The 20,162-nt window shown below is 34.2% G+C and overlaps 2 protein-coding genes and 1 long non-coding RNA gene across 7 annotated transcripts; 2 read left to right on the top strand and 1 right to left on the bottom strand.

Annotated features, from left to right (window-relative positions):
* The first annotated feature begins 216 nt into the window (after nt 1–216).
* LOC100261962 (glutathione S-transferase L3) lies at nt 217–3,178 on the top strand. The gene is made up of 10 exons (XM_002275846.4): nt 217–460; nt 544–618; nt 933–993; nt 1,132–1,218; nt 1,413–1,511; nt 1,604–1,706; nt 1,796–1,872; nt 1,991–2,098; nt 2,759–2,839; nt 2,956–3,178. The coding sequence occupies exons 1-10, from the start codon at nt 450–452 to the stop codon at nt 2,962–2,964; spliced, it is 711 nt and encodes a 236-aa protein (XP_002275882.1). The 5' UTR covers nt 217–449; the 3' UTR covers nt 2,965–3,178.
* Nucleotides 3,179–3,794: 616 nt separating this feature from the next.
* LOC104880041 (uncharacterized) lies at nt 3,795–11,702 on the top strand. 2 transcript variants are annotated; one of them, XM_010655165.3, is made up of 4 exons: nt 5,320–5,535; nt 5,626–5,808; nt 5,933–6,046; nt 11,306–11,702. In XM_010655165.3, the coding sequence occupies exons 1-4, from the start codon at nt 5,320–5,322 to the stop codon at nt 11,483–11,485; spliced, it is 693 nt and encodes a 230-aa protein (XP_010653467.1). In that variant the 3' UTR covers nt 11,486–11,702. The 2 variants fall into 2 exon arrangements, 1 of the variants encoding a protein (XP_010653467.1); XR_009466412.1 differs by lacking the exon at nt 11,306–11,702 and adding an exon at nt 3,795–3,902 and having other exon boundaries at nt 4,470–5,857; nt 5,933–7,473.
* Nucleotides 5,704–16,636, bottom strand: LOC100853241 (uncharacterized). Of its 4 annotated transcripts, none has more exons than XR_786389.3 (5): nt 16,446–16,636; nt 14,957–15,075; nt 10,518–12,010; nt 6,681–7,842; nt 5,704–5,779 (listed from the first exon to the last, which is right to left on the bottom strand). It is a non-coding gene; the product is annotated as an uncharacterized LOC100853241 (long non-coding RNA). The 4 variants fall into 4 exon arrangements; XR_786388.3 differs by lacking the exon at nt 14,957–15,075 and having other exon boundaries at nt 6,681–6,799; nt 6,899–7,842; XR_786390.3 differs by lacking the exon at nt 14,957–15,075 and having other exon boundaries at nt 10,518–11,446; nt 11,577–12,010.
* Nucleotides 16,637–20,162: the final 3,526 nt, after the last annotated feature.

The raw sequence follows: 20,162 nt of genomic DNA, 5'->3' as shown, positions 1-20,162 counted from the left end.
AAAATAATAGATAAAAAATAAAAATAGAAAAATAGAAAATTTTTTCTAAACTCATATAATTTTTTGAACTAATTTTATCAAACATAGAATTAATTTTCTACAGTTTTTATTTATTATTATTCTTTTTTCCTAGCGAAGCTAAAAACATTGAAAATAATAATAAAAAATAAAAAAGGAATTCGCAAGAACTAGGAGAGCAATTCGCAAGACCGGGTCATTCTAAAAATCGCAAAAAGTAATTAAATGCAACGGCTGAGAGAAGAGCCCAGGATTTCATCTTGTGACCGCCCTCCCACTGTATCTCTCCTCCGCCGCGCGTTGACTTCCGCATAGCGTCATTGCTCGCGATCGCGTGGGATCAATTTCTCCTATAAAACCACTCAGAACTGCGATTTCTCAGGCACCCGAAGCTTCTCGCCCTCCCAGACACCAGACAGCAGACAGCAGACATGGCCACTACGTAAGCTTTTGGAAATTTTCTCCATAAATTTGCATTGTATTTCTTTCAATTAATGGGGTTTTGTTTTGTTTTGAATTTCCTAGATGTGTGGAAGAGGTTCTGCCTCCGGTGTTGGATTCTACTTCTGATCAACCTCCTCTCTTTGATGGCACCACAAGGTTCTTTCATTTTCACTCTGTTTTTTTTTCCGATCATTTGCTGATCCCCTGTTTGGTTGGTAATAAACTCAAGTCCTGTAAAAGGAAAGAACATAAAGAAAATTCTGTTGTTTCAATGGTTGGGAAACAGAATGATCGGCTCAATTATCCGTTGTGATACTGTTTGACTGGGTTAACTAAATTTTCTTTTCGGGGCCTTTGGATTTCATTTACTGAGTTTTCTTGGCAACCAAACAGCGGGCGGCAGGCGATTTGTCGTTTTTTAAAATTTGGATTTCTCTTCGGGTTTATAAAAATGGATTTGTTTCTTGAAGGTTGTATATTTCATATTCTTGCCCCTTCGCCCAGCGAGTGTGGATAACCAGGAATTATAAGGTTGGTTGGTTCTCTTGATTCCCTTGAAAACTCTGCTTTGCTGTTCTTAAGTTGTGTAATGCAAGCTTTTATGGTTTGGTATTAGATTTCAAACTTCGCGCTTTGATATTCTGTTGTCTTTAAATCTTTTGATTTCAGGGTTTACAAGAACAGATTAAATTGGTTCCTCTTAACCTTCAAAACAGGCCTGCATGGTATAAGGAAAAAGTCTACCCTGAAAATAAGGTAATATTCTTTGAAAACGATATGCTTTTATTCATTTATTTATTAGGAGACCTATTGAGATGTTTGGTTTTCTAAAATTTTGTGCTTATGGAAAACACATTAGTTGATCATTTACAGATGATCACACATGCTTTTACATCAATTTAACAAATTATATCCTCTATTTCATCAACTAAGAAGTCGTCCTTCTATAGGTGCCTGCACTGGACCACAATAACAAAGTCATTGGAGAGAGTCTTGATTTGATTAAATACGTTGATAGCAACTTTGGAGGGCCTTCACTTTGCCCTGATGTAAGATTTGTAAAATTCGTTTGTGCCCTTGATGGGCTGCCCCTCTCTGTCTCCGCCTCTCTAACAAAAGTGATGATGTGAAAACATTTTAGGGTCCTGGCAAGCGAGAGTTTGCTGAGGAGTTGATCTCCTACACTGATACATTCAACAGAATTTTATATACTTCATTAAAAGGAGACCCAACAAAAGAAGTCGGTGAGTTGTTTACCTTGATACTTGTGGAATTTTTATTATTACACAGTATTCTATGCAGGAGATTGATGGAAGCTAGTTATCTGTAACAGGTGGTCCTTTTGATCATCTAGAAACTGCCCTTCATAAATTTGATGATGGGCCTTTCTTCCTTGGCCAATTCAGTTTGGTAGGTATACTTTTCGTTCATGTTAAAGTTCTTTCTTAATGCTGCATTGCATGCCTTTTGTTGATTTTGGGTTAAGTGCTTTCTCATCTAGCTTTCACAAGTAAAATTATGTTTTCAGGTGGACATAGCCTACATTCCATTTGTTGAAAGATTCCAAATCTTCTTATCCGAAGTGTGGAAGTATGACATCACAGTTGGCAGGCCTAAACTAGCAGCATGGATTGAGGTACTTTCAAAAATCATACAATGTTAATAGAAAGATTGATGAAATGTAGTTAGCAGTAACTTTTCTCCATAATGAAGCAGATGCCCTCCTTGTCCATTGATAAACTGTAGAAGTTGCACAAACCTAGGCACAGGCATGCTAGTAGTTCAGAAGTGTGCCTTGGGCTTACAGGTTATTGCTGCTTACCTCCTGAAAGGGTTTTTACTCTTACTCATACTATTTAAGCCTCAGAGTGGATTGTGACATGATGGTCATTGTTGGAAGTCAGTTATATAAATAGGTTAATCTGAGTTTAGAGTGCTGGTTTTTGTTGTCTATAGTAAGGGTTTTGGTGGAAAGAGTATTATCAGAATTTAATTGAATCCGAGCATAGTGCAGCATTTTTTGGGGCACTTCTACTGATGATCCTCCCAGAAATTTTTTACTACACTTAGAGTCTGTTTGGTAGTACTTTTAGGCAACATTTTTAACATAAAAAAACACTTTTGATGAAAAATCGGGCATTTGGCAAAATTTAGAATGTACTTCTAAAAAGTTTGAAAATTACTTATTTTAATTTTGAGTGAGTGTTGTGCAAAGGAGTGTGTCGTGTTATTGTAATGCTCCCTCTTGGTTCTTCAACGATCATCTTGGTCATTCATATCCTTAATCCTTCTGCAGGAGTTGAACAAGATTGGTGCTTATAAGCAAACAAAATGTGATCCCAAAGAACTCGTTGAAGCTTACAAGAAGCGTTTCCTGGTAATACTTCTATAGCAATCTGGTTTAATGTTCTATGTGTGCTTTTTTCAATTTTCTCTGTGCTTGCAGACTATATATAAATTGCTGACCTCTTGAACATATTTCCCGCTTTGCAGACCCAGTAATGATCATCTTCCAGTAACAAACAGGTCAATTGTCAGCACTGGTTTTCTACTATCTACAGAATAACGGGGCTTGGTTCCCTTTCCCTTTGGAATGTCTCTTAGCCTATTGTACTGTTTTACGTGCCTACATGGTGGGGCTAGAGTTACCATGTAATAGAGCCATTTGGCAGCCATACCTGGCTACATTCATAAATAAAATTGAAGTCTTTTGCAACAGCTGCTTTCATGGGGGCCTCATTTGGAATAATAACAACTCATTTTTCTTCAACCATTCCATGTATGTGCATTTTTTATTGTAAACATTGAGGTGAAGGAAAAATAATATATGATTAAATTAATTAAATAAGATCATTTTGGAACAAAAAGCTGCTCCATTTAATGTATGTTCAGTTTTGTTTCGCATCAAGTGAATCAATGCTCCTGAGGTCTGAGTTCTCACCCATTCATTATTTCTAAATTGTAGCATGCATGGTGCACCCAGTGAAATTAAATCTTATATGCGATCTGGGGTTGACTTGCTTTTTTTCTATTTCTTTTTTTTTTTTCTATTATTTCTCTATTTTTGTTTATTAAGGAGACAGGGTTATCCTTAAAATTAACTTTCATAAATAACAAGAAACAACTGTGTACCTTTTATTGATAATGAGATTATTAACACATATTTTTTATCTTACCCTAAGAAAAAAAAAAAGTTGAAAGAAGTGGCTGGGCTGGGCCTCAGATTCCAAACATCACAGTCGAACGACACGTGAGTCCAAATCAATTAATTCATGGAAGGAAACTTAAAATAAGGAGCCAAACAAGAACGTTGGAGGAGAAAAAGGGAAAGAGAAGAACAGTTGCAGGAATCAGGCGACAAGTAACAACCACCAAAACCCAGACCATCCGAGGATGCCGGACAAGGCTTTGAACCTCCTCAACAATTCCCAACTCTTCAGGTACACCCACCATTTTCTTCTTCTGTGACTGTGCCCACGTGTTCTTGCTCCCCTTGTTTCTCTCCTTCGGTTTGTTCCATCATAGCTTCACTATCTTTCTAGGTTTTCAATCTGTTCGTGCTCTGCTCACTTGCATTTTCTTGAACATAATGTCTCTTTTCTCCCCATTTTATTTTGTTTCGGATTTGGTGGGGTCTGGGCTGGTATTCGAATGAGTGGGTTACTGAGAAATATTTGAGACATTTGAGTTTTGGTATGAAGTTTCGCATTGGGATATTAGAATGTGGAAACTGAGCGATATGGACGGTGGACTTGCTGGTTTTTGTAAAGTATGTTGTTGTCTCTGTTGAGTAGGCGGTCGTTGGAGGTTGATTCCAGGTAATGATGGGGTTTTTGGGTTTCTTTTTGAATGTTTTATATTCGTGTCTATCTATCATATCTCTCTTGTCTGTCATTGTCATCAAGAGTCTGGAGATACAGAAGATAGATTGGACTTGTTTTCTCGGATGTATGGAAATGAGATATTTGTTTGTTTGAATTTGAGAATCTACACGTTGATGTTGACAGAGACGCCTATGGATTTGCATTGAGACCTCAACACCTTCAAAGATACAGAGAGTGCTGTGAAATATACAAGGTACTTAATGGCTAGGTTTATTATTTATTTATTTATCATGACTCGTGGAGGGATGTGTCAAGCATGCATTTATAAAATTTGAAAATAATTTGTTGCTCATACTTTTCTGGTTGTAGGGAAAAGATGACACATTGTGTATACGACTTTTAGGCATTTTATTATATTAGGAACCTAGGAAAACAAGGAACCACTAAATGGGGTGGAATATGTTCTTTGGCTTAGTTGAGTTGAGTTTCTCATATTTGAGGGACCCAGATGAAATACTCAAAGTTATCTTTCTTTTTCTTCCCCCTCCCTTACTTTTCTCAGCAAATAAGCTAAAGATGAATCATCAGATGACCAACATTGTTACGCATTAATATTTGATATTTGATTTGATGAAGCCATGTTTCTAGCATTAAATAGCAAGGACCATTTTCTAGTCAGCTCTGTGTCAATGTATTCAGGAGGAGGAAGAGGAGAGGATACATAAATGGAAGCAATTCCTTGAACAGCAAAAGTAGTCTTCTCTAGTTTGTGCTTTTGCGGAGGAATATAACAACACTTTGCTTACTGAAATTACACGGGAGGAAGCAGAGTCTGTTCCAGGGAGGGGTGGGGAAGGGAATGTGTCAAGTAGCAAGAAGTCTGTTTCTGATGGTTCAACCGAAAGTGACCAACAAAAGGAGGTGTTGGTGGCAAAAGAAACAAAAGCTGGTAAGGTCCGAAAATGGGCCTGGATTCGATTGTCCCTTAGTGCCATCGAGAGTACAATGAGTTTACACATTAAGGAGAGAGAATATGAAAGATGAGCAGATAGGTCGAAATCATCCTCCATCCATTGAAGAGGACTTTGAGGAAGTGCTCTCTTTTAATTTGATATCAGATGACAGTGGGAATGAATCCTTGGAAGCAAGTGCTGCTGCTAATGGGATCTCACCAGAACCTTTCTTTCCTTGGAAAAAAGAACTAGTGTGCCTTGTTCGTGGGGGACTGCCAAAGGCTCTCAGGGGAGAGGTGCAGTTGATACTATTGAATTGGTTGGTTTTCGTGTTCTCATGTTAGAGAGAAATTATTATGTATGTTACTATTATATTGACATTACAGGTATGGCAAGCATTTGTTGGTGCAAGAAAACGCAGAATGGAGAGATATTACCAGAATTTGATAGCTTCAGAAACTAATGCTGGTGAGGGCAAGGATTATGGCAGCTCTTTATCAGTCAATGGCAGTAAGCAGCCCAATGCAGATCATGCCATACCTGAGAAATGGAGAAGGCAGATTGAGAAGGTCATTAGATGCATGGGCCTTGGACTTCATCGTTCAATCTTTTTGATTCGTAGGTGCTACTACTTGTACCTTGTATTGCACTCTAGGCATCTCCCTAGCCTAACTTCACGTGTTCTCTATTCAGGATTTGCCTCGAACATTCCCAGGCCATCCTGCTCTAGACAAGGTTGGTAGAGATTCCTTAAGGCATTTGCTTTTAGCGCATGCTCAACATAACCCCTCTGTTGGGTATTGTCAGGTAACTAGAGTTCCAAGAGTTTCTAATTTTTTTTTTCTCGTAATTTAATCACTATTGATATTTAGGCTATTGAAATCATGTTGAAAAAAATGGTTAGTTGTCTTAATCTAGTAGAAAGTGCTTTAACTTTGTGGAACTGTTGATGCCTAATTGTTTTGCTTCATACTTGGTTTCCATGTTGGTACCACACCTTCTTTTGCTACTTGTGCTACTTGATACAAGGGTACAATATTTTTCTAACTTTGTACGTTATTATATTCTTATATGTAAAGATCAAAAGGGAAAGGCTTTCTGCTTCGGAGTTTTCACCTTGCCTTGTAGGTGGTAAAATGACTTGCATTATTCTTTTGCCTTGAACAATTGGTTTTCCTAAAAGTTTAAGTTGTTTGTATTATAATCTCTAACACCATCTGTCATCTATGGCCCCATAGCTGCATGTGAAGACACACAGGCCTGTAGGCAAACAAATCCCGACAACCTCCTTTAAGCTTTGCACATGGGCTCAATAAATTGGGGAAATAAACATGTGGTGAATTTTGAACTCATGATCTCTCACTATTTGATAATGACATGACTTTTATTTTAAGAGTTATGTTTATAAAGGTGATGGTACATAAAATGTGTGTGGATTTACCTTTAAAAGTAGGGGCAGTTGTAGCATTTCAAAAGAATCCATCGTGCTCCTGCTTGCATTGTTATGAACATCTTCCACACAAATTTTCTGACCATCATCTCCCTGGTCTGACATCAAACCTAAAAATCAAAACAAACAGTTGGTTCTATCCAAATTTTCAACAATGATATGTAATCCAGAGTATTGCATCTGAAGAAAAGATGAAACAACCAACTCACTTTTTCTTGTTTTTTATCCCAGGAGGAAGCTGTCCCCATATACATAAATCCTCCCCTACCTTACACCCTCATTTATCTTTTGTCCAAGTCTCTAAACACTTGACAAGCAAGCTTATCTTTTGTTCAATAGCAACAAAACAGCTGTTTTGATAGCTGAACACAAAAAAAAATATCGAAGTCTGTTCCACTTGGAAAACATTGGGGGCATATGTGATACATATATATTGATTATATAGACATACATATTGGAGCTACCAAAAATAAAACCACCAGGAGAATGGTCTATCTCAAAACCTGAGGGTGCACAAATTCACCTCACCCTAAAATAAGGACCATGAAAAAAAAATGACCTCCAAACTTGCAGGTTGACCATTGACCTGACCGACGGACCTGCGCCTAAAAAGATGAGCACAACTACTCTTGTCCCCATATTCCCAATAGTCAACAAAGCATGTGGCAGCTTGCAGAAAAGCCAACCCCTTCACAAGAATGCCAGCACCTATACAGAAAAATGCCTGTAAAAAGAAATCACGGGTAACTAAGAGAAAGAGAGTCCTCCCCCTTTGAAAAAACCCACTCTGTATCCAGAAAATAAGGAATAAGAAATTTTCAGTTATCCATGAAGATTTTTGAGCATCTTCACATATGTATACTATCTGTTCTGTTCTGTTGCATCATATTGTATGTCCTTGCCAATGTAAGAAACAGCAAGTTGTGTTACACAGTATGTGCCAAATATAAGATTTAATGAAAATAATACTTGCCAGCCAATATGATAAGAGAAAATTTAAACTGTATCTATGATAAGAGAAAATTTCATGAAGATAGATTGAAGAATCTTGATCACTAGCTGATCTGGAAGGCGAGATTTTGGGCTTTTGAATATCCATAAGAAGGTAACCTCCAAACTAGTTCAAGGGGACAACTGTATTTGTTCAGAGTACCTGTTTGAAAACAGAAATGAAAACTTTGTAAGAGCTCAAAATGTATAAACATGCAAGGATTCAAAATGTAAACAAAGCATGCATTTCCAATGGGTGGGTTAATAGGCTAGCATGGAAGCATGCTCAAATGCACCAAAATCTGGGACTGTTGAGTTTAAGCCATTAGAGGTGCCAATTCTCCTACTGACCGAGGGTAACGCATTCAAAAAACATGGACCCAAAGCTGGGACTACTGACTTCAAGCCATTAGGTGCCAATTCTCCTACTTACTAGGGGTAACCCATTCAAAAAACAAAGGGAAAACTCTCTCTTACAAACATGCACACATTCTAAGAACAAGCTAAAAGAATAAATGAATATATTTGAAAAAACATGGCTTACTTTAGACAATCTAACCCTCCCCAATATTTTACAAATTTATCAGTATAGGATGAAATGATACACTGCATGAGAAGGGTGTCTTTTGCATTTGCATGTGAACCTTTCTAGTGGTTAAAACATTTTGTCTTCTAAAGCTGCTGCTCAACAAGATTCTTATCTGAAAGTGACACATCTTTTCAAGCCATTGTCAAGTTCTATTGTTCATGCATTTTCAGAGTTCAGTAGACCTCTTACCACCAATAGTTTGAGGAATCAACATGTGTTCAAATGGAACCTTGCTTCCACACACAAATGGGTTTCCTTATCAAAGACATTGAGTAACTATATATTCCATGGATAGCTAATATTAAATAACTCATCTCTCTGTTGACCACTTGAGGGTTGGCAAGGTTTCTCCCCCTTTCTTCTTTCAGTTTATTGTTTTGGGCTTCTGTGTATACCCCCGTATACTTGTGGCTTTTTGGCCCTTTTTATATATATTGTTGTTTATCTATCAAAAATATAAAAAAACTCATCTCTCTGTTATTACAGCATTAGAGAATAGTCACAGAGCTCCCTCAAGACTACTTGTTATTGCTCAAAAGTTACTTAAGAACTTTACTTCTCCATCACAACTAGATCTTGCAATCCCGACGTACATATGTAGTTTGGTTATTTTTTATAATCCATTACTTTTTAGTCCCTTTCCCTATCAATTTATTCTGATAGTTCCACTAATAGTACATTTCTTAGCAGACCTTTTGATCTCAATAAACATTGTAAGATTTTTTTACCACGATGCCAGGATTCCTCACTTTAATGGTCTAGTCACCAGAATATAGTAAGATGGTGGGAGATAGGCTAGTTGCAAAGTTCTGATGTCCCTACATGAAACCATACTTACCAACCATAGAACCTGTAATCAAATTAAAATTTTCACCATATAATGATGATCACTCTGGAAGAAGATAATCAACCTACTAATATTAAAAACACACTTTGAATAATATCTGCACTTCTCAATTGTCATTATTGTTTGCCCTAAAAATTTAACTATCAGTATATTTTTCTGGATCCTATTATGATCTATGTAAGGTTCAAAGTTGTTTGCAAATGGTACATAAGTTCATTCTTGTAAAAATACATGACTTCATTCTTAAACAACAATAATAGTCTAGTTATGGTACAACAGACTATTATTATGGGTTCAATTAACTACTAATCCATTTTGTTTGACCACTTATCCATCAAGTTCAATGCCTAAAAGAATAAGAAAAAGAAAGAAACATCATTTCCAGCCAACAGCTTTGCTTCTACATGGTAGGCCTCCAACTCTCTGGTGCACTTAGTCAACTAGTTCCCATGTTCTATTGGTCATTGTAATACCCAATTTCACAAGTAACAGCTTCTGGCCAACAGGAGGCACAAAGAAAAGTTGCTAATTCAGGAAAACTAGTCGGATCATTTTTAACTTAGTGGTTTGCTGAAACCTTGTTGCAGTTTTAGCCATCATACTTCTCTAAGGTTCCATCTCCTATGTTAAGAAAAGTACTAAAGGAGTCAAGATGGACAACTTATTATATCATGCATGACATTAAGAAGTATGAGGAGGTTCGGGTGGCTGAGAAATCCAGGTAGCCTGCTATGAAATGGGAAATCATTTCCCATGAGTAGAAGGATGGAAGCACCAGGTCTGAAAAATAATTACAGAAAACCCTAGGACCAAATATAAGGATGAAAATTCAAGGAAAAACCTAGACATGCAAACTATGGATAAGAACAGACCTATGATACATCACATACTAGCTTGATTAGGCTATATGACAACATCAAGCTTTTCTTCTTTTTTTTATGATAAGCTATGACAACATCAAGCTTGATTACTTCTTGCAGTGTTTTTCATTACACCCAAAAAACATATGCTAGCTCTCAACTTGTCATCTTGTTGATGCGTCTTTCAATATGCCATATGGGCTCACCAGTAGGTTCTAGAATGAGTACTTTTTAGGTTTCTAATTTCATACTAATCAATATGATAAGCAGAATGTAAAAGAAAACTAACTTCTGCTAGCATAAAGATACACTTGGACAGAACTAACAGAAGATAAGTGGAACAGAATTTTTTTATTCAATAATTCACCAACACCTAGCATTAGTGAAAGAACAACTTAGCAATGTTATTTCCTACAAATGAGTTATCTAGCTAGACATGATGGAATGCCTATACCTTTTGCAAAATCATAGGCATCTCCCACATGCCTCTTGGATATTTATCTGAGGGATGCAACATTTTTCTAAACAACTAAGCTAGTTACCTTATTTTTGAAGCATCATACATCTCTCCTTTCTCTCTTAATGAAATTTGACCAAAGCTGCTTCTCTCTGAGATCTATTTTGTTTCCATTGCTTCCATTCCTTCTCACTAGCATCAACACTTCCATTTTTCCCAGCTATCACATTATCACCTCCTATGTTTATCCCCATAGCCTTCAACATTGTGCTGCTCATGTTCAGGCCATTGCCTCCACTTTTACTATTTGACATGCTTCCAACCCATTACTTCCTGTGTTACCTTCAGCAGGCAAGCCCAGACAGTTGGAAGAGCCACATTTTGGAGCAGCTGCTGTCATTTTTTTCAATCACAACACCTCATGGCTTAGTGGCAACCGGTGTTTTATGTTTTAGACAGGTTAGTGTTGATGGTTAAGAGGCCAAATATGGAGATCCAAGCACGTCCCTCTTGTTCAGCCAGAATGAGTTTTGACTGCCATCTCATTAGCCTCTTATCTAATCCAACAAACTGTGGTAACATAAAAGATCAACTTTCATAGGTCAGAAAGCAGGGCATGGATGTGAACATTTGACCACTGATGTTAATGCCACTTCTTTTTCTTCTTCCTTTTCCCCTTCATTTTTTCATGGTGTTGGGGAGGTCACCATTAGCACAGAAAAGAAGATCATAGGAAATAATAGACAGGAAAACAGCAGCCAACATTAGCACCTATAACAAGATAACTGTCCAAAAATTAAAACAGAGGAAAAGTAAAAAGCTTAAGCCCTTGCTAATCAAACCATTGGAGAACTAAGAATATTTTTTTTTCAGTTGCAGAGCCCAGATCAAAACTACTGGTTCCCCCATATGAGCACTGATTGGGAGATTTGGCACTTGAATGAGATTGAAAATTACATGTCAATTCCTTTCTACTTTGAGCTATTATCACATGGAGAACCGCCTTCCACGTTCCTGCAATGGGACTTATTAGCATTTGAGGCTACACTGTAACTGAATAGCAGCGAACAACAAATGGAAGAATCTGTTCAAGATTCCATCATAAACAGCAAAAATATTTTCTGGATCCTAAGCCTCCTCATACCTTGAGAAGGCTGAAAGGCCCAACTGTCACAAGAGATTGCCGTCATCCTGAACTGTGTTTGTTGTGTGTTCAACTTTTGTAATCCTCTTGAAAGTAAGATCAAGCAATGGTGGTTCTTTTGCATCATTAACAGTTTCATTATTGATATCTGATATCTTTAAGGGTCCATTTGGATCTTCAACTCTCTGCTGTCCATAAAAGCCAAGTGATCTTGGGGATTACATGTATCTGATCAGCAGTTTTCTCCAAATTTCTGGATGAGCTATCACCCTGTCAATTATTCCTTGCCTCACTAAATTTATTAGAGTCAACGTCAGAAAAAATACTTTGATTTGTACCCACAAGAGCAGTTGGAACCTTAACTGGATGCTCAAGTTGTAAATCCAAATGTCTAGATATGCCCATCTTCAAGTCTTTGCCCATTGAAACATTGCCTGAGAAAAGACGAAATAAAACATGTTTCAACAGGAAAAACAAAATAAAAATAAAAATAAATGAAATAAAATGATATACAAAGACATTACACGCAGCTGAAAATTTAACATGCATGCCTAAGAGATTTCCAGGTATCACGACTGCAAATTAAGAATGCAAATAGAACATGATTTAGCTGCCATCTCGCCAGTCTAATCTAATCTGGCTGGGTGATGCATTGATTAGAGCCTTAAATTGTGGCACATATGGTAATGAATTATGCAAATGTAAAGGCCCAATTCACCCAACCCAACTTGAATTGTTGCTAAGATCCTAGCCATGGATCTAACATATATCTTAAGTTAAATCTCAGGTTTAAAGGATGAAAATGGTGCAAGTTGAAGAAGTTATTTACAGTCATGGTAGAGAAAAGACTAGATATGCTTAGAGTGAGCTCCAAGAGTGTGAAACACGAGAAAAGTTTTGACAAATGAAAATGGAGTAATTCATAGCATGAGAGATGAGAAATGAAAGTTATGGAAAGAGTTGGAAAGCAAACAAACACAAGAAAGAAGGTTGACAGATATGCTTAAAGTTCAAACATTCTAATAAGAAATCAAAATTTGGCAATAACATATACTATGAATTTGAGGTAAAATTTGGAGTACTTCCCAAGGTCATTTTTGGGCATGCTATATATCGTTTCAAAGCTCGAAAAGTCAAAAATCCTATACTTCAATCAGTGTGCAAATCAAAGTTGAAACGAGGAAGATATGGGTGATTGAAGAAAACTAGGCAAAGAGAAACCAAAGAAATATCAGTTTCGCTCGCATGTTCATGTGAATTTTCCCATGAACGTGTGAAATAGACCAGAAAGCTCACTTTTGTAGCAGCTCAAAAACCTATTGGAATCACTTTCATATGATATGAACATGCGAATTTTCGCATGAACATGCTGAATACACCAGAGAGCATGCTGAGAGAGCAATGGGAATAAATTTTGCATGACCATGCAAAATGGAGTATCCTGGTGCAAAATTAATAACTTTTCACTAAAGGCTCTCATGATTCAAATTTTACAATTTTGATTGAGAGCCCTTGATTTGGAAAGAAGACTTTACATATTCTCTAAGATCTTGCCATGTGTCAACTTAGCTTTTGACTTCCTTTTTAGGAGTTCTTGGATATTCTTGGAGGTAGAAGACGATATTGAAAATTCTTAGTTTATTTTCTTTATTTTATTACTTTAATAAATTGTTTCTAATTTCTTTTATTAAATAATGATTCTTTATTCTTCTTTTATGGATTGTGTAAATGAAATCAACACCATGAGAGGCTTAAAAAGCTATCTTGGGGTATGAAACATGAAAACTTAAGAGTTAGAGCCAAGGGAAAATAATGGGTAAAATCAAACTAAAAATAAAATGAATGAAAGGTTGAGGCATAATAAATAAAATAGAGATATCCTCTAATGTTAGTTTGAATTAAAGGATGGTACAATAGCCCATTCCTTGATACTAGGAATTCTTAGTAATTCATGATCCTTAGTTATTTGAGGTTTTGTTATTGTTATATATCGTAAAACAAATCTACACAGAGTGGTAGAGGCCTAAATCCTAGACCTAAACCCAATTTTCATATCCATTCATCTATTTGGTATTTCAATAATAGAATAAAATATTAAAAGTTAGAATATGGATGCAATCTTGAGTTATGGAACTCAGGTTCATCTCGTTTGACCCCACATTCTGAAAACCCTAATACTAACTAAAATTGATACCCTTGTTTTGTTTGAGGCCTTATATCCAAAGTTGGATTGTGGAATCCCCAATCTTAAATTATTTAAATTAGAAGTCAATAATTCTTTTGCAATTTACTTAGGTTTATTTTAGTAAATTCAATTTTACGCATTCTCAATTCAAGAAATTAGGTGAAAAGCAAATATTTGGACCTAGTTTGACAACTTCCATTAGGTCAGTCCTTAAGGATGATACCCACACCTCTTCAGAAGTCACCAAAGCATACAAAGAAGGGAAAGAACGACTTAGAGCCTCGTCACTACACCACCTATCCTCCCAAAATCTCACTCTTCTTCCATCCCCTACAAAAAATACAAAATTGTTTTTCATAAAAGGTCATTCCTTTCTAATTTCCTTCCAAAGCCCCCATACCATACCCCTCACTTCTCGAATACACCACCCCCCTTCTTCTACCCCATACTTCCTACTAATAACTTGATTCCAAAGGGTCCCACTTTATTCCACAAAGGGTCAACTCCATTTACCCAAGAAAGCTCTATTGAGTTTAGAGAGACATCTAACACCTAAGCCACCATTTTTTTTATCCGAACAAACAATCGACCACTTCACAAGATGAGGCTTCTTCTCCAATTTCCACCCCACCCCAAAGATCTTTTGATATCCTCCATGGTGGTAGCCCATTAGTTGCTACAGTAACTACCTAGACCAAAACAAAATGTTAGGATTAACAAATAAGACAAAAGAGAAAGAAGCAACATGCCTTTTTATGCATCCAATATACAAACGTGGGGCTTCATATATGGACAGATATTTTAAATAATATTTTCATGAATCTATAAAAATAGTAAAGCACAATTACCATTGAAACATAAATATTATTATAATAAAATCGCATAATCAATTCTTGAAACCCATTTTTCCGACTACCTAGACATGGGATTAAGTTCATTCAACTTATCTGAAACCATTATCATTTGAAAAACCAATGTTAGTAGGGTAACACACAAAGGGGGTGAATTGTTATATTTAAAAAGATTACAATATGCGCTTTGAATTTTATAACTAAATTTTACCCTATGAGATATTAAAAAATCAAACAAATATGCAATGTGGAAAACCCCCAGACTAAATGTGGAGATATAAAACTACATGGTCTAAGATCTCAAATCTAAATTTACCATATAAGATCAAGTTATACAGAATTACCTAGTTGCTTCGTCTTACAGACTTACTCTCCAAAACTTATAACTTGATCCACATCCGTGATGCAGCAATCTCCAATTACTTCAATGAATACTCCTCAGTCTCGCTGAAAGGATGTAGATCTTCAAACAACCCAAGATTCAATACTTTAAATCATTTTTGAGAGATTGAGAATGTAGGACAAGTTAGGTTTAAGTATTTCTCAATGTGTTCTCTAAAAAAACACATTTGGGTAGGGTATATATAAGAAGAAAAAAAAAAACCAATGAAATTTGAATCAATTTAAGAGTTATGTTTTACTTAAAACAATTTAGAAATTTAAGAGTTTTAAAAGAATTTGGAAATATTACATATTTTAAATTTTAAAAAAAATTAAAAATAATTTCTTTTTAAAATTCTTAGAGCTGGTTTGACAGTAATTTTAGAAAACACTTCCAATAATTTTAATACTTGAAAAATTTTATCATTCAAGTATTAAAAAGATTAGATACGTTTCCTAAAATCACTACCAAACACACTTTTAATCTTAAATCCTCAATTTAAAATTTCTTTCCAAATCATTTTTATTATTTAAAAAAAATTTTCTTTTTAAAATTTCAATTTAAAATTCTTTTCCAAATTAAAATTCTTAATTTAAAATTTATTTCTAAATTATTTTTATTATTCGAAAAGATTTTTCTTTTCAAATTCTCGATTCCAAGTTAATTAAAACTTTTAACTCAATTAAAACTTTCAATACAATCCTATCAAATCAAAAAAACCAACCTGTCTTTACTCGATGTTTTTTTAGACTTACTAGAGTCAGTCACTAAGTAAAAAAATAAATTTGAATAAAATTTTCAAGGCACAGTGTAGACTCATTGTCCTAATTTTGGGTTTCCTCCTACACTAGACCTAAACTAAACCGCCGTCTCCAATAGGCGCAGTCTTTGTACTGGTTGCACATGCTCGAGAATGGGTAATATATTATTCTATCATTTTGCTTCAGCACCCATTTTTTAATATTAAAGTTCTAGATTTGGCTAGATTAGCTTTTCAAAAAACTTATTAACAGACCAGCATTATGCAATGTAGAACATGGGCTACCTTATAGTCTTATAATTTTTCCTGAAACCTGATCGGTGACTACAATCAGACAACAGTGTCATTCTCCACGTTTGTTCAACTGTCCATCCTTCTTCAACAAATCAACAAGGTCCTCCATCATCTCCCTTTCTTACGGATTTTGCTTCCAAGATTACAAAAATGATCATATTTGCCGACATCAAAGAATCAACTTTGAGTACAACCCTAATTTTGCGAAAACTAGATGCAATCTACCTATCTCAGACCTGATTAATAATTTAAAAAAAAAAAATTGTGGAATCTAGGAAATCTGCCCTACTTATAACCTGCAATTGGAATGAGAGCAGAGCCATAACTGGAAATTCAAGATTCTATCTTCTTCCTCAACAGAACCATGGTTTCAACATCTTAGTTCAAACTTACTAACCTGAGTACCGCATCCGCATCTCACTGTATGACCTCCGGTAATAAGAAAAAGAGGTACGCACTGGAACCATGGCGTTTCTCGTGGCGCTTGGGGCATCCAGATCAGAGATTGTGCCGTCCTCTGGTTGATGAGGAGAAGGCAACATGCCGTTACGATTTGGGGGATTTCTGAAAGGAAAAAAGGCGGTAGATTCAAAATTAATTCTACAAAAACAACCTTAATAAATCTCAAATCAACAATCTCAATAAAATCTAAATTAGTCGTTGTTTGATTAAATTTAATAATTAGGTAATAATTTAAGTTAAATTTAGTTAAGTTATTCTTCAATTATTAACTTAAATTTAAAATTTAATAATTAAGTAATATTCTAAATTATATTTAGTTGAGTAATTCTTAAGTGGTTGATTTCAAATTTATTATTTAAGTATTAAGATGGTTTGATAAAATTAACTTAAATTTTTTTTAAGCTATTAAATTGACATTATTATTATTATTAATTTTAATTCATATTTATTTTTAATAATCTTAAATAATAACTTTATTTATTAAATAATCATATTAAAAGTATTTAGATATATAAAAAACTATAAAATATTTATTATGAAAAATAATTCTTAAACGTTAAATCATAAATACAAAAGAAACTCCCATTGAATATGAATAAATATAATTAAAAAGAATTGAGATCTAAAATAAATAAATTATTTTAATTTACTATTTTAAATTATTTGCACATTTAGTTTATTTAATAATTTCAATTAAATTATTATAAAATACCCACTAAATAATCTTTGTCTTACTTTAAATAAAATATATGTATTTTTTCATAAGTCAAATAATTATTCCCTAAAATTATAATTTTACTTGATACTATTAAATCATTGTAAAATAAAAGAATAAGGAGAAGAAAAAATGAGATAATAAACAAAAATATTTAAAGAAAAATATAATATAATGTAGGAAGAGAACGGAATGAATTTTCCTTAGAGGTATCTTTCTTTTATAGGGAGTTACAAAGAGATATACATTAATATGGATGATCATTCACAAATTCTTATAATTTGATAAATTCTCATATTTTATAACACTCCTCCTTGCATGATAGTAAGAATATGTCTCATTAAAACTTTACTAGGAAAAACCTTAATGAAAGAGAAAAAAGTATAATATTCTTTTGGATTACTACAGTTGTCTCGTTAAAACCTTGTCAGTAAAACCCAATGGGACAAAACCTGAACAAAGGAAAAAAAAAAAAAAAGAGTATAGCGTAATGATATTCTTAACAATTAGCTTCTCTCATGTTGACATGATTATATTTTCTCTAGTAGCATAACATAGAGATCTTTAAGAGTCGGTGTATTCCAATAAACTTCTTGAGTATTGCAATTGACAGTGTCTTTGTAAATAGATCTACTAAATTGTCACTTGAACTTATTCATCGAATAGTAATTTCATCACTCTTTTGGAGTTTATGAAAGTAAAAGACTTCGGTGATATATGTTTGATTATATCACCTTTAATGTATCATTTGTTAATTTGTGCAATGCATGCAACATTATTTACTTGGTAGCATTACCTTTGATGGAGAGTAGTCCACATGTTTCCATTATTCGGTTTATTAATCTCCATGATATTGTCATACCACCATAGATAAATACATACTTCATTTGAGATTGAGCTTTGTGGGGGTTTAAAAGATAGTCAATATCTACATATTCAAACAATTAAGATTCTAATTCTTTGGAATAACATAGACTCATGTTATCGTAGTACATGATTGACTTTATTCCAATGTCTCTTAGTTGGTGTTAAACTATATCTCACAAGTAAGTTAACAATTAATGCAATATTTGGTCGTGTATAACTTGCAATATACATCATTGCACCAATTACATTGTAATATGGTACTTCTGGACCAAGTAGTTCTTCATTATATTATTTAAGACGGAAGGAATCCTTTTTCACTTCAAGTGAATGAACTATCATCGAATAACTTAATGGATGTAATTTACCAATATGAAAGTGCTTCAAAACTTTTTTTTGTATATGTTGACTAATAAACTAGTATTTCATTTGAAAAATGCTTGATCTGTAGGCTAAGGCAAAAATTTTGTTTTTTAGGATCTTTCATTTCATATTTACTTTTCAAATAGTTAACTATTCTTGTAAGCTCTTCAAGAGTTCCAACAAAATTCAATGTTTCACATATACTATAATAATTACAAATATTCAACATAATGAATATGCATAAACAAATAAGGTAATACATACATGCTTCCCATTTTAAATATTCATTGAAGTGATTGTACCACATGCTTTTGGATTGCTTAATCAATACAAGAATTTTTGTAACTTGATTAAGTATATGCTACAATGTTTTGAATTAGTTGATTTAGGCATTTGAAATTCTTTAGGGATTTTCATATATATGTCACTATCTAAAGATCTATGTAAATATGCAGTAACAACATCCATAAGACATAAATCCAATCTTTCTAAAAAACAAATTAGATATCTAAATATGGTTGTGTCCATCATAAGATAATATGTTTCCTCGTAGTCAATATTAGGTCTTTGTGAGAAACCTTGATCTATGAGTCACGTTTTATATCTCGTGATTTCATTTTTCTCATTACACTTTCTTGTAAAATACTCATTTATATTCAACATGTTTAATAACTTCATGCATCTAGACTACTGGTCCAAATACTTCTCATTTTTCTAATGAGTCTAATTTTGTCGGGATGTATTTTTTCCATTTTGGTCAATTTTTTCTATGTTGGCATTCATCCATAGTTTCTATTTTGGCATCCTTATCATTTCTTATGATGTCAATAGCCACTTGGAAAGAAAATATATTGTCAATGATGAGAGTATTTCAATCCCATTTTTATCCATATATAAGTAGATAATTGAGATCTCATCAATATTAGGTACTTATACCTTTTCAAGAGCTAATTGTAAAATATATGTCTCTCATATGGCTACTTGTTTAAATTATGCCTCTTTAAGGGTTGCTTGAGACTGATCGGTCATTTTAATAACCCATTTTATATGCAATTTCTTCAAAAGTGCCACCTATCATATATCATTCCTTATGTTTTCCTCTTATAAGGAATGTGTTTGCCTCTTCAGGGTCTACCATGCTTCAAGCGTGCCTTAGACTCATTATTCAATTGTCATTCAGAGACATCAACTCAGTATTTAATTGTCTTTCAGGGATATCAACTTATTATTTAATTGTCCTTCAAGAACATCAACACTTTATTTAATTGTCTTCCATGGATATCAACTTATTATTTAATTATTCTTCATGGATATCAATTTATTATTTAATTGTCTTTCAATGACATCAACTCATTATTTAATCGTCCTTTAAGGACATCAACGTATTATTTAATTGTCCTTTAGGGACATCAATTTGTACTAGAATATTCTAAGTCGGTGAAAATGATTTTAGCATTTTTTTTTGCATCAATGAAAGCATTTGGTAATCGATTTGCAAGTTTTTGCAAATAAATAATCTTTTGAACTTCTGATTTACATTTATTAGTACAAGGATCAAGATATATAAGTCAAAGTCAATACATTCAAAATAATTTCATATTGTTCTTCTAGAACTGACTTTTCTCCACCTAATAGCGGGAAAATTATCTCATTAAAATGATAATTTGCACAACATGTCATCCTATCTTTCAAGTGAATAAGTAGACTAGT

Source organism: Vitis vinifera, chromosome 8 (assembly GCF_030704535.1).
Source record: "Vitis vinifera cultivar Pinot Noir 40024 chromosome 8, ASM3070453v1".
Lineage (NCBI taxonomy): Eukaryota > Viridiplantae > Streptophyta > Magnoliopsida > Vitales > Vitaceae > Vitis > Vitis vinifera.
The sequence above is the reverse complement of the archived record's forward strand: the minus strand, read 5'-3'. Positions and strand labels throughout refer to the sequence as shown.

Coding starts and splice junctions, on each gene's coding strand:
- LOC104880041 (XM_010655165.3), top strand. CDS start 5,320: ATGAAAGATGAGCAGATAGGTCGAAATCATCCTCCATCCATTGAAGAG. Junction 5,536..5,625: donor CAAAGGCTCTCAGGGGAGAG/GTGCAGTTGATA, acceptor TTGACATTACAG/GTATGGCAAGCATTTGTTGG. Junction 6,047..11,305: donor CCTCTGTTGGGTATTGTCAG/GTAACTAGAGTT, acceptor TTTTTTTTTCAG/TTGCAGAGCCCAGATCAAAA.
- LOC100261962 (XM_002275846.4), top strand. Junction 1,512..1,603: donor GGCCTTCACTTTGCCCTGAT/GTAAGATTTGTA, acceptor AAAACATTTTAG/GGTCCTGGCAAGCGAGAGTT. Junction 1,873..1,990: donor TCCTTGGCCAATTCAGTTTG/GTAGGTATACTT, acceptor TTATGTTTTCAG/GTGGACATAGCCTACATTCC.